This window comes from Chiloscyllium plagiosum, chromosome 26, assembly GCF_004010195.1.
Source record: "Chiloscyllium plagiosum isolate BGI_BamShark_2017 chromosome 26, ASM401019v2, whole genome shotgun sequence".
Lineage (NCBI taxonomy): Eukaryota > Metazoa > Chordata > Chondrichthyes > Orectolobiformes > Hemiscylliidae > Chiloscyllium > Chiloscyllium plagiosum.
The window spans coordinates 35,815,528-35,829,479 of NC_057735.1; the positions used below are offsets into that span (position 1 = coordinate 35,815,528).

Consider the following 13,952-nt stretch of genomic DNA (forward strand, 5'->3'; position numbering starts at 1 on the left):
AGCATGCCATTCTTGGCTGTTTGGCTTATAACGTAATATAGATAATATTTCTTTTGTTTGTCTCTGAAATGTTAAAGGTTTTAAGTGTGTGATGACCATCATTTATGTATTCCAGCCATCCGACACATGCTACAAGAACTATAAATTTACACACTTCATAAATGAATTTCTCTTCCCAAAAACCAATAAAAGCAAAAAGGTTGGAGTTATGGAGAATAAGTACTCTACCTCATAAAGCAGCAAGGCAAACACTGATTGCATATTTGATACTTCAAGAAGGTGGAATGTCAGTACAGGTAGTAGTTGCAGCAAGTGTTGAACATATATCAACACACCACAATACTAGAGCAGCAGGAAGTTGTCATATGTCAAAGGTTTGAGGTTTTTGAAGCAGAAGCAAAGGTGGTATTTGTTTTGTTCGTTCACAAAACTACACAAAATTAACCTTTTCTGTCAAACCACCAACAGGCCAGTCACACCATGATTTATAGGGATCATTCAGCCAGACAGTATAGGTGAGTGAAGGCCTTGGAAAATTATATAAGTTCTGCCACGTTTATGCAGTCACAGCTGTTTTACCAGCCCTTGATCCAATTTTTACACAGCATACCTTCTTTTCAATGTTTATTTTTCTGGTTGTCATGACCAGTTATTTTGTGATATTGTCACAAGCTGCATCATCAAATGCTCATCAGATGACAAGGTCCCTTAAATAAAATGTCAGCACATGTCTTTATTAGTTCCTATAAACTGCATGTAGTCACGCAGCAAAAATAATCTGTGTGCTACAGAGGACATGGTGGAGACTGGTACAATAACAACATTTAAAAGGCATCTGGATGGGTATATGAATAGAAAGGGTTTAGAGGGAAATGAGCCAAATGCTGGTAAATGGGACTAGTTAATTTAGGATATCTGGTCGGCATGGATGAGTTGGACCAAAGGGTCTGTTACCATGCTTTATAGCTCTATGATTCTATGATATCTGAACTGTAAATGTTACCTGTACACCAACGTTTCATAATTACTGCGGTGTCACATGAGGAAGATCTCAAAACATTCTTGGAAATTCTCCACCAGATCAAATCAAGGTATTAAAGACATTATCAAAGTGTATTTATATTTGAAAGACTTGCTTATAGCTCTCAAGATTCTATCTTTTTATTCTCTTGGATGACGTAACAAAACATCCAGATATGGTGTGGAGATAGATTCGTATGAGATAGAAATCTCTTCCTTTTAAAATAAAAGTCCAAAGTTTTGTAACAATGAACCTCATTATAATCGAAAAGTAGATGATTCCCAGTTGGATTGCCTTGCTTTATGTTGTCCCAATCTCACCCATTGAACCTTATTCTATTGAATTCTAAGGATTTCCTCATAAGAAAATACCTCCATATCTGGGATCAACCTCATGAATGTTCTCTGGACTGTCTCCAAAGTAAGTATATCTTGCTTTGGTCTACATATCCAGGATAAGATATACTGATATTGGGAGCAGTTTAAAGAAGGTTCATGAGGTTGATCTTTATGAGGAAAGGTTGAGTAGGTTAGGCCTGTTCTCATTGGACTTTAGAAAAATGACAAGCACCTGATTGAAACATGCAACACTCTTTGTGGGCTTGATAGAGTAGATGTGAAGAGATTGTTTCTCCTTGAGGGAAATCTCAGGACCAAAAAGTATAATCTCCGAGAAAGGAGTCACCCATTTAAGTGAGAGATATGAATTTTTTTTCCAGTGTAATTCCTTACCACAGAGAGCCGTACAGGTCATGTCATTAAATATATTAAAGGCTGAGAAAGACAGATTTTTAAACAGTAAGCAAACCAAGAGTTATGGGGAAAAGGCAGGAAAGTGGAGTTGTGCATTATCGGATCAGCTATTATCTCATCAAATGGCACAGCTGACTTGATGGGCTAAAGGCTTAGTTCTGCTCCCAACTTTTATGGTAAATACAACTCCAGTGATGACTCTTACAGATCCAAATGTTTTAAACTGCAATATTTACAAACAAAACAAAAACACATGGTATTAACACATAAGTAAACAGGCAAATTACTATGTATGATCGACCATATGAAACATCCCCAACCCATGTGTTGGAGAATAAAAATGGGATAAGGCCTATTCACCAAAGTTTTCATCATTATCCCAGCACACTCAGAAGAAATGTTCATCATTAAAAAATCAGGCAATAAGAAACAAAAATGCTGTACAGTCAAACAACAGTAGAGTTGACAGTCATCATTCATTGTTTCATCAGTTTATGTACATTTTTTTCTTTGAGTTAGTACATTTGGTAAAATGACAATTACCACGTGACAAGGCAAACTTGGCGAGAATAAAAGAATGTGCAAAACCAATGACTGAGTACAATATCACTGCCTGAAAGACAAAATAAAGAAGTGTTTTTTTAAAGAAACAGAATGTCCATTAATTATATAATGAGCTGAGGATTTTATTACAAAGGTGAAAGGAAAATCCTTTACTAATTTAACTTAGACTGAATTAAATATGACCATAATTTAGAGGCAGATGGAGGAGTACAGAGCCAGATCATATTACAAATGCGCTTGATATATCAAACAGATTTTAAACTATGTCTATGGCATTTGAGTAAATGGGTGTGTGTAAGTATGTGTGATAGTAAGCCATGTCTTTAAATAGAGCAGAGCTGGACTTTGATAAGATGGCATGAGCCCTTCTCCATCTTAACTGAATAATTTAATCACTTTCAAAACTCTGAACAGCACACTTCCTGAACCACATCTTTGCAATCTAATTTGAAAAGTATGTATTCTGACACAAAATGCATCAATAAACTTCTTTCACAAAGAAAGCCAAAAAAACAATCAGATGGATTAAACTGAATTGCCACAAGATACTACTGGATACCTTTAAAACACAATTTAATTAGTTAAATGAAGGTTAAAACAAGCAATGAGATCATTCAGAGTGTAACATTTACAATAAATTTCATTAAAAAAAAGATGTTTCTCACATACTACTAATATTTTCAGAGGGGAGAAGTTGATAAGGCAGAGACAATGTTTGTTCAACATAATTAAAAAGTGATTTAAAAACACTCCAAGTTAAATCATTTGAATAACTTTGGAAATCTAGCCTTTTGATTAATTATTTTGATTATGAAATATGAAGGGACAATACCAGCTACTCAACATGTTTGCTTTCCCAAGATTAGACAAAGTGAATTTCATGCACTTTTATTAATCATGCTGGCTTTCGAGAGCTAATAACTAAAGTGGGGGCTGTTCATAAATTTATTAGGCAGAAGGAAATTGGATTTAGGAAATGCCAATGACATTTCCTAAATTTATTGAACAATTTTGATAAAACTTTGGGTGACAACTTTGCAGCTGTTATTAAAATACGTATTTATGACTTCATATTTTTTCTGGGCTTTAATGTATAACACTGACCTTCACAGTCACAGCTCAGTGTCAGTTCAGTCTGTGGTCCTGTATTCATTCTATGCATGATGTTTAATTCATTAAATAAGATTTGTGAAGAAATTACAGCATTTTTTCTTTGTGGCACTTGGGAATTAAAATTCTTTACTGAGAATATTTAATTATAGTGTTTGTAAAATAGTTCACCTTCAAGAATTATTTTAACCTCCCCACAAGATGCTGAATTAAAACCTTCATTAGCTTAGATGGACTATATAACAATTTATTAAAAATGAATTTATAAAACATGATCAACATTTCATCAATCCTCATACCAACGTTCAATATTTTTCAAGGAATAGTCACAAAGACTTGAGGAACAGAAAGTGCCAGTGCTTAGCCATTTTAACACACTTTAAAAGGAACCTGGCTAAATTCCTCAGGAAATAACTGGACAAGCTGAAGTAAGTGTTAACTTGATACTAACTTCATGTAATCAGTTCCTTGCATCCTAGGTATAATGCCATGGCCACTTTAACAGTGGGCATCTGCCTCATAATATTCTCTTAAACTACAATTAGATTGTCATATTCATTTAAAAAGAGGGGGAAAGGCAAAATGCCTTGATTCTGGTTTTGGAGGCCACACTTAAAGTGGGAAATCACAACAGGAGGTACCTTGTTTAAAGATTACAAGGCATCACTTGGAAAAAAAAAAGCAAAGTTTTTAGTAACCATGTATCTTACAGAATATTTAAAGAACATTTTGCAATAGAAACTGTCCACTTCAAAATTGCTCCGTTAACATCAGTGATGACTATCATATCAGAAATTAGAATGGTCAGCATTGAAAGCTGAAACCTTTTGGATGCTGTGCTGCTTTGCAGCTTCATAAAAATGGATGTAATATTTCTAGTGTACATATACTTTTTAAAAATATTCTTTGTAACCAGGTCCACATATGCTGGAAGAAAAGAGTTGATGTGGAGCAGAGAAAAGCATTCCAGATGCACTTGAGGAAAGTGAACTAAAAAGACTTTATATGTAAGACTCAAGGATTCATGAGGCAAAAATAAAGGAAACAAACCCTTTGTGCAGACACAAGGCTGAGCTAAATTCCTTTTGAAGTACTATTCAGTATATCTTATTTAAAAATGTTCAGTGGAGCAAGAGTCTCCCAGAACTAGGAATTGCCGTTGAATAGAGATTCAATGCTTACATACACAGAAGTCTGTTTCACCTTTGTGTTTCAACAACAACCTAAAAATAATCAGGATTCAAGCCATCCAGTCACATGTTATGCTACAGCTAATATGGCAGACAAGTAATTGCACACTTCATTCGTTGAAAACGAACAATTCCTCATTGAATGGAACAGGATGCCTGTAAAAGGTATTGGCAAGATAAAAATGGCAGAAACAATGATTAAGACAGCATTTAGGTTGAGTCTACATACTTCAAATTCCATTAAATTATCTAAAAAATGCTGTTACAGTCAGCCGTATTATATACATTTACATAAAAAACTTGCATTACTTCATGGCCATACAGTTACATACAGCAGGTATGATACACTTGAGAAAATTTACTACAACCAATGAAACCACAATGGTACTTGAGGTTAAAAGTTGACAGAACTTACTACTGACTGTACTAGAACAATATTACAATAAAATAGCTCAAAAATGGATCCCTAGAATTTTCTACCAGCTTTGTAAAGTATAATCTCATAAAGGAAGTCATTACTAGATAAATAAAATGATAAGTTTAAGATTTTGTTTCTGAACTGAAGTAAACTATTGCCCATTTATATTCAATGTACATCTGAACCATCTGTGCCATTTCATTTAGTGTGCAGCAGCTTTTGACATCCATTGTTGATCTCACAGAGATGGAGTGGATTATTCCCGAAAGGCAGCCAGCATGTGTCCATACAGGTAGTGGGAATGGACTGGAAGAGAGAAAGAAAAATTCTTAACTGGTAATTATATACTTTCCAAATCAGCTTTCCCTTTACCTATCCTAGAGGTACTTGCTTCCTAGAGTGAACAGGGCAATGTTTTTAAAGACCCATGCTTTGCCCTAGAACAACACGGACATGTAAATTTCAGCAGCTTATTCAACTGTGGGAGGCCTCAAAGCTGTCACAATTCTGTCCACACTTGACCTCCATGTCCTTACACATTGCAGTGAGTGAGTTATTGGATAATGAGGACAGATAAGAACCTGAGCTGTTCTTTTCTAAAAAAAAGAAAAGACCTCAGTATCCCTCAGCCCAGGGATACTGAGGTCAGTTGTTCTAAATGCTGCTCCTGCTCTCTCACCAAAGATCAGCAATGCATTTTTGTTTTGAGGTAGCAAAATTATTTTTATCGGCAGCATTGTCATTATTATTTGTGATCTTCATACTGGGGTCATGAGTTCAAATGCTACCACAGTCAAACTCAATAAATTAAATCTGGAAAAAAAAGCTAGTCTCAGTAACAGTGACCAAGAAATAATTATCAATTGCCATAATAATCTATTTGGCTTACTCACATCCTTTAGGGAAGGAAATCTGTTGTCCTTACCTGTTTTGGCTTATAGAAATGTAATTGTCTCTGAACTGCCCTTTGCCATGGCCTAGCAAGTTACTCAGTTCAAGGACAATGAGGGATGGGCAATGAATGCTAGCCTTGCCAGTGACACCCAGATTTATAAGAGAATGACAAAAGAAAAATACGTTTCTTTAAAACAAAATAAAGTAGGGTAGAGTTGGTCCAAGAGGTTTACTTGAATGTTTACTTTGATGTCAGTAGTGTTATCTAGCTCTGAACATTCACTTTGTAGTTCATAGCTTATTGGTAGAGTTGCATCTTTAGAGATCTGTCATGCACATCAAATTCACAAGTGCTATTATCCATTGTGGTTCAAGCAATACCATTCCTAAAAGTAACCAGATTTCAAATTTCTTAAACACTAAATTCCTTTTATCTTCAAAATAAAAGTGAAAGATGTGGAAAATTAGTTGCAAAGTACAGTTCTATGGCTCTTTTCCTTCCTTGCCAGTCAGTCGATTTTGCTTTTATGGGGCAGTTATGTGATCAATGCCCAAAATCTCATTTTAACAATTTCAGACATGGTAACAGTAGAGATGAGGTGGTGGACAAAAGGATCGGAAAGAATCATCACACCTAATCGTGAAATCTGAAGCAACAGTTCATTCTACTTGTGGAAAGCTGTTCGATATAATCTGTGACTCCTGGGATTCAGAATATTTCGGAACCACACCAAATAACCTGAGACTCTGAAGGAAGACAGGCACTTGAGAAGTTTGCAATCTGAATTATGTTTGAATTACATCTTGTTTTGCTTTAAAAATGATTTATTATTCATTCCAAATTCTAAATTATACATAAACAATGTTAAAGAGGTAAATAAACACATTCAAAGCTGGATTCAGACAACCTTTAAAACTCATAATTTCAGACTGAAGAATAAAACTGTCTTCCATGTGAATTAAAATCCAGTCACAACATTCATCAGAAGTAACTCAAGTGCCCACAGTAATATCCCAAAATCATGGCAAGTCATCAAACAATTTATTTTCTATTCTCACGTCTTCTAGTGGAGACTCTACTATATTCAGTGAAATCTTTGAGGAGAAAGTGAGGTCTGCAGATGCTGGAGATCAGAGCTGAAAATGTGTTGCTGGAAAAGCGCAGCAGGTCAGGCAGCATCCAAGGAACAGGAGAATCGATGTTTCGGGCATAAGCCCTTCTTCAGGAATGAAGAAGGGCTTATGCCCGAAACGTCGATTCTCCTGTTCCTTGGATGCTGCCTGACCTGCTGCGCTTTTCCAGCAACACATTTTCAGCTATATTCAGTGAAATTTTGTGTTTGCAGTTGACTAGGAAGAAGATTACACATCTCATTTGCTATGGTCAAATTCCTTCAGAAAAACTGAAGGCTATAAGTTCAAAATAAAATGATGGTGAGATGTGTATGGAATAGTTAGAATCCATGGCCCCAAGAGCATCTATGAATACTAAGTTGGATGAAATAGAGGTTGGGTTAAAATCATCAGATGTAATTCTGCAGAAAGGAAATTTGATTGTAGTGTGTGAGAGAGCTGCCTGAATACTGAAAATATCATTTTATGATTGCAAACTGTATGGAGCTTAATGTACTAAAGAGTTGCTAAGATTACAGTAGCCATAAAAGGAAAATTTGATCATCAACAACAATTTTTTTCGAGCTGTCATGACAAATGCCTATGGATGCAGACTGCAGACAAGTAAAACCTTCTAAGGAATGTCATGATTTATGTAATATTTACTATACTGTTCCTCACGAGTGCACAATTAGGTTACTGTCAAGGGCAATCCAGAATGGCCAATAACCACTGGCCTAGCCAGTGATGGCCACATCCCAAGGACAGATATTCTTACACACAGACACCACAAAAGATGAATTATTTTACTTGTTGCCCTTGATAAAATGGACATCCTTAACTTGTTGACTGCGGCTTGAGAGTACCGTTGCCAGGCAATGCAGTTAAACAGCTGACATCATTCACTGAACTCAGGCATGAGAATAGACAAGTCCATCATGGAAAATAGTTACGACTCTCAATCTTCCACTTAAGCATATATGTAAAGGCAGAATTTTATTTTTATTCATTCATGGGATGTGCTTGTCACTGTCTGGGCTACCATTTATTGGTCATTCCTGTTGTCCTTGAGAAGATGCTGGTGAGTTGCTGCCTTCAATTGCTGCAGTATGTTTGGTGTAAGTACATCCACAATTGCTGCAGGATATTTGGTGTAGGTACATCCACAATGCCAGGCGGGAGGAAGTTCCAGGATCTTCACCCAGAGACACTGAAGGAACAGTAATATATTTCTAAGGACTTGGACACAACTTGTAGGTGTTAATATTCCCATGTATTTGCAATCCTTAAATGATAGTGGTTATGGGCTGAGGAGCCTTGGTGAACTTCTCTGGTGCATCTTGTAAACACCACTGCTACTAAATGTGGGTGGTGGAGGGAGTGAACATTTGTGGATATGGTGCTTATAAAGCATGCTGCTTTTATCCTTGGTAGTGTCAAGCTTCTTCAGCGTTGTTGGATCTGAACTCATCCAGGCAAGTGGACAGTATTCCATCACACCCCTAATTTCTGCCTTGCAGATGGTGGAAAGGCTTGGGGAGTCAGGTGGTGAGTGACTCATAGAGTCACAGAGTTACAAAGCACAGAAATAGACCTTTCGGTCCAATACTTCCATGACAGCCTGAGATCTGAAACTGATCTCATGCCATTTGCCAGCATTTGGCCCATATCCCTCCAAACCCTTCCTATTCATATACCATCCAGATGTTTTAAATGTTGTTGTTGTAACCGCCTCCACCACTTTCTCTGGCATATACACACCACCCGTTACGTGAAAATGTTGCCCCTTAGATCCCTCTTAAATTTGACCCCTCTCACCTTAAACCTATGTGCTCTAGCTTTGGACTTCCCTACCCTGGAAAAAGACCTTGGCTTTTCTCCATAATAATGCGCCTGACGATTTTATAAACCTCTATAAGGTGACCCGTCAGCCTCCAATGCTTCAGAGAGAAAAGTCCCAGCCTCTCCCTATAGCTCAAAGCCTCCAACCCTGACAACATCCCTATAAATCTTTTCTGAACCCTTTCAAGTTTCACAACATCTTTCCTGAAGCAGGGAGACAAGAGTTGAATGCAATATTCTCAACATGGCCTCAACAATGTGCTTTATAGCTGTAACATAATGTCCCATCTCCTATACTCAATGCACTGACCAAGGAATGTGGAGGAGAGGACTGGCAAAACAATTCTGGGCAGGAGTGTAAGAAACAGGGTGGTCATTATGGGGGACTTTAACTTCTTCAACATTGACTGGAAATGCAATAACTCTAATATGTCAGATGGATCAGTTTTTGGCGAATGTGTGCAGGAAAGTTTCCTGTCACAGTATGTCGAAGGGCCGATAAGAGGGGAGGTACTTGGTAACGAACCGGGCCAGGTTTTTAAATTAGTGGTAGGTGAGCACTTTGGAGAAAGTGCCCATAATTCGATTACATTTAGTTGAGCGATGGAAAGGGCTAGGTACGTGCCACAGGGCAAGATTTATAGATGGGGGAAGGGCAATTATAATGCAATTAGGCAAGACTTAGGAGGCATAGAAAGAGGTAGCAAAATGCAGGGGATGGGGACAATAAAAACGTGGAGCTGGTTGAAGGAACAGATATTGCATGTCCTTGATAGGTATGTTCCTGTCAGGCAGAGAGAAAGTGATAAGTTAACGGAGCCGTGGTTTACTAAAGGAATTGTATCTCTTGTTAAGTGGAAGGAGGCGGCTTATGTGACATTGAGACGAGTTGGTTCAGATGAGGCGATGGAGAGTTACAGATTAGCTAGAAAAGATTTAAAGAGAGAGTTAAGAGGAGTAAAGAGGGGACATGAGCAGTATTTAGCAGGTAGAATAAAGGAGAACCCTAAAGCTTTCTATAGCTATGTGAGGAATAAAAGGATGACTAGGGTAGGGCCAGTTAAAGACAAAAGTGGGAAGTTGTGTGTGGACGCTGTGGAGATTGGAGAGGTGCTAAATGAATATTTCTTATCCACTTTCACTAAGGAAAAGCAGAATATTGTCGAGGAGAAGACAGAGATATGGGCTAGAAAAGATTGATGTTAGTAAGAAGGAGGTGTTATCAATTCTAGAAGGTGCGAAAGTAGGTAAATCCCCTGGGCGGATGGGATTTATCCAAGGATTCTCTGGGAAGCTAGGGAGGAGATAGTGGAGCCTTTGGCCTTGAGCTTTGAGTCGTCACTGTCTACAGGTTTAGTACCAGAGGGCTGGAGGATCACAAATGATGTGCCCATGTTCAAGAACGGCAGTAGAGATGACACAGATAATTATAGAGCAGTGAGCCTTACCTCTGTTGTAGGAAAGGTTTTGGAATAGTTTACTAGAGATAGGATTTATAATCATCTAGCAAGCAACAATTTGATTTCAGATAGTCAACATGGTTTCGTCAAGGGCAGGTCATGTCTCACAAACCTCATTGAGTTTCTTGAGAAGGTGACCCTGCATGTGGAAGAGGGTAGGACAGTTGACATGGTGTACATGGACTTCAGTAAAGCCTCTGATAAGGTTCCACAAGGTAGACTACTGGAGAAATGCGGAGGCATGGGATTGAGGGTGACTTAGCAGCTTGGATTAGTAACTGGCTTTCTGAAAGAAGGCAGCAAGTGGTGGTTGAAGAAAAATATTCAGCCTGGTGTCAGGTTACTAGGGTTGTGCCACAAGGATTTGTTTTAGGACCACTGCTGTTTGTCATTTTTATAAATGACTCGGACGCAGACTTTGAATATTGTGTACAGTTCTGGTTGACCCATTACAGGAAGGATGTGGAAGCAGTGGAAAAGGTGCAGAGGAGATTTACCAGGATGTTGCCTGGTCCGGACGGAAGGTCTTATGAGGAAAGGCTGAGGGACTTGGGTCTATTTTTGTTGGAGAGAAGGAGGCTAAGATGGGATTTGATAGAGATATACAAGATGATCAGAGGATTAGATAGGGAGGGTAGTGAGAGTCGTTTTCCTAGGATGATGACATCGACTTGTACATGGGGGTATAGCTACAAATTGAGGGGTGATAGATTTAAGTCAGATGTCAGAGGAAGATTCTTTTCTCAGAGAGTGGCGAGGCCATGAAATGCCCTGCCTGCAAATGTACTTAACTCAGCCACATTAGGGGCATCTAAACAGTCCTTGGATAAGCATATGGGTAATGATGGGATAGTGTACGGGATGGGCTTAGATTAGTTCACAGGTCGGTGCAACATCAAGGGCCGAAGGGCCTGTTCTGCACTATATTGTTCTATATTCTATGAAGGCAAGCATGTCAAATGCTTTTTTCACCACCCTATCTATCTGTGACGCCAGTTTCAAAGAACTATGCACCTGCACCCAAAAGTCTCTTTGTTCAGCAATACATCCCAGAGCCCTACCACTAACTTTATAAGTCCTGCCCTGCAGGATTCCTAGCCTCTGACCTGCTCTTGTAGCCATAATATTTATATGCCTAGTCAGTTCTGTTTTTGGTCAATGGTAACCCATAGAATGTTGTTAGTAGGGGTTTCAGTGATTGTTAACATCCTTGAACATCAAGAGGTAATGGCCAGACTCTCTTTTGACGGACATAGTCATTGCCTGGGACATGTATCAAAAATGATGCCTGAATATAGACTGACCTTCATTTTCAGGACCCTGAATCATTTAACTGATTTCACCGAGTCCAATAATCAAATCCGCTGCACATTTTACTTGCTGTTTATACTTAGAAATGAAATAGGCTGACAGTTAGTAATAATATTTATCTATAAATAGTAACACTTTTTTCAGGCAATTGATATCTTTGGTGAAGGCATGTTCTCATTATGCACAAGTTGGCAACATTAATACCATGCAAATAAAGTTACAGATTAAACAGACTGATCCTTGTATAAGCCATATAAAAATACAAGTTATCAGGACTAAAATTCTTCAACATTATGAATTTTCAATTTCAGATTGCAAACCTTATTATTGTGCACTCCTTTACAGCGAACAAAATTATCTCAAATTCGCTTTTCTATGCACAGAACAAGGAAAAACAGTAAGTAGAAATTGCATACTCACTGGTAATGACTGCTGACTCCCTGACTGACCTGGCTGTCAGCAGGAGTAAGTGCGGACTGTTGATGTATCTAACCTCTGTGTCCCTGATGTGCCGACTATGTTCCATTTATGACAAATGACAAGAAAACACACAGCATGCAGTAAGTGTTACAAATCATTCTTGCAAGTTAGTACAAACATAGAAAGCGAAACTTCAAACCAGGGAAAATGGTGGCAGAGTAGTACTATCAACGGACTAGAAACCAAGAGGACCAGGCAAACCCACTGGGGATGTGGATTCAACTCTCATGACTGCAGCCAGTGAAATTTAACATCAAATTTTAAAATCTGGAATGGAAACCTAGTCTTGATAATGGTAACCAAGAAACTGTCAATGATTGTCATAAAAACTTGGTTCACCACTGCCTTTCCTTTTTAAAGGAAGCTTAGCCAGTTTGGCTTCCATGCAGCTCCAGACCAGATTACCTCTTCAACGCCCTCTGAAATGGATGAGCAAGTGACTCAGTTCAAGAGAAATTAATCTGATATTCAGAATTGCACAGCAGTAGTAGTTGTTGGAACCCTTGGCTGAAGTTGCTTTACCACACCCCACGGTGCAGGCCTAGTTGAGATAATCTAACTCAGTACAGTCTCAGGATCTCCAGTGCTCAGTACTTTAACCATCTGAACCACAAAGAGATACTAATGTCAGCATTTTGCCCTGGGCAGAGTTCGTGGATCGCAGCTCTCTCTTGCTGCCAATCTGTCTCTTAACGTACATGCAGATTTGCAGTGGGTTAATGTCAAGTAAAAGGTTCACCATGCTTATTAGCACTCCATGCATATTTGCAGAGTTAGGACTGAATGGGTAAATACGCTCTGGAGAAAATAACAAAAATCATTGAAAATGATATTAGTGGTAGCATGATGTCCAATGAATGAGTGCAGGGATACTAAAGACTGCTTGAATGAAGTAAACTGATTTCTTTTCATAATTCCCCTAGAATACAAATGACGAACAATTGACTAACAGGAAATGAAGTTAGAGAGCTTAATTAACATTTACTATTTCAAAATTTTATGATTCATGTTTTTTGGAGCATTAGATATAAGTCATGCTGAACAAATTACAAATATTACACAATAGGTCAAATTCATAAAACTCCTTCCCTAACAACATTGTGGGTCTACCTATATTAAATAAACTGAAGCAGTTCAAGAGGGCAGCTGACAAGCACCTAATCCAGGGGAGTTAGAGAAGGACAGTAAATGCTGGCTTAGCCAGTGAAGCCCATGTACCATGAACGTTTTTTTCAAAGCTGAGTTCAGACTAATGTCTCATTAGAATTGTCAATTCACTCATTATGGCTTTAACATTGAAATTTGATATTTCTGTTTTGAAAATACTGCCCAATATAAAATACTTCATCTAATTTATATCATGAAGTTCCAATTCATGCACTTTAAGTTTATATCACTGCAACACAGCTAATTGTCAATTAGTTTATTTGAATGCACCAGAACTAGCTCCGACCTCTACCTTTATTGTACCACTGTAATAAACTGATTTCTCATCAGATACCTACTTAGACCTTATTTATACAATGAATTGATGACTTTACTTTTGCACATTATAAATTACTAACTGAATTAACTGCAGCTGATGGCTGGTAAAAGCTGGATTTAATTACCTTCTGGTTGAATTTTCTTCGGTTGTACTGATGGAGCTGGGCTGGACATTGTTGTAACCCTGAACCCTGCAGGTAGTGTTTCTGTAGACCCTGCCATCATGGTGATACTGTGGATTTCTCGTGGTCGAAAACGCTTTCGCCATGATGGTGCCCGTCTAAAACTTTTGTCATCGCCCTGTAATATCAG

At 38.1% G+C, this 13,952-nt stretch overlaps 1 protein-coding gene across 8 annotated transcripts in view; it reads right to left on the bottom strand.

The window, feature by feature from the left end:
- Window positions 1-1,795: 1,795 nt before the first annotated feature.
- ppfia4 (PTPRF interacting protein alpha 4) overlaps window positions 1,796-13,952 on the bottom strand; it is a 699,006-nt gene continuing 686,849 nt past the window's right edge. For 7 of the 8 annotated variants that reach the window (XM_043716872.1, XM_043716871.1, XM_043716866.1 and 4 more), the window contains 3 exons: window positions 13,766-13,940; window positions 12,096-12,190; window positions 1,796-5,361 (listed from right to left, as the gene is read on the bottom strand). In XM_043716872.1, the coding sequence (XP_043572807.1) occupies window positions 12,132-12,190; window positions 13,766-13,940 (234 nt within the window). In that variant the 3' untranslated portion in view covers window positions 1,796-5,361; window positions 12,096-12,131. Of the gene's footprint in view, window positions 5,362-12,095; window positions 12,191-12,824; window positions 13,075-13,765; window positions 13,941-13,952 lie in introns of those variants that run through there. The other variant, XM_043716867.1, reaches the window with a different exon arrangement.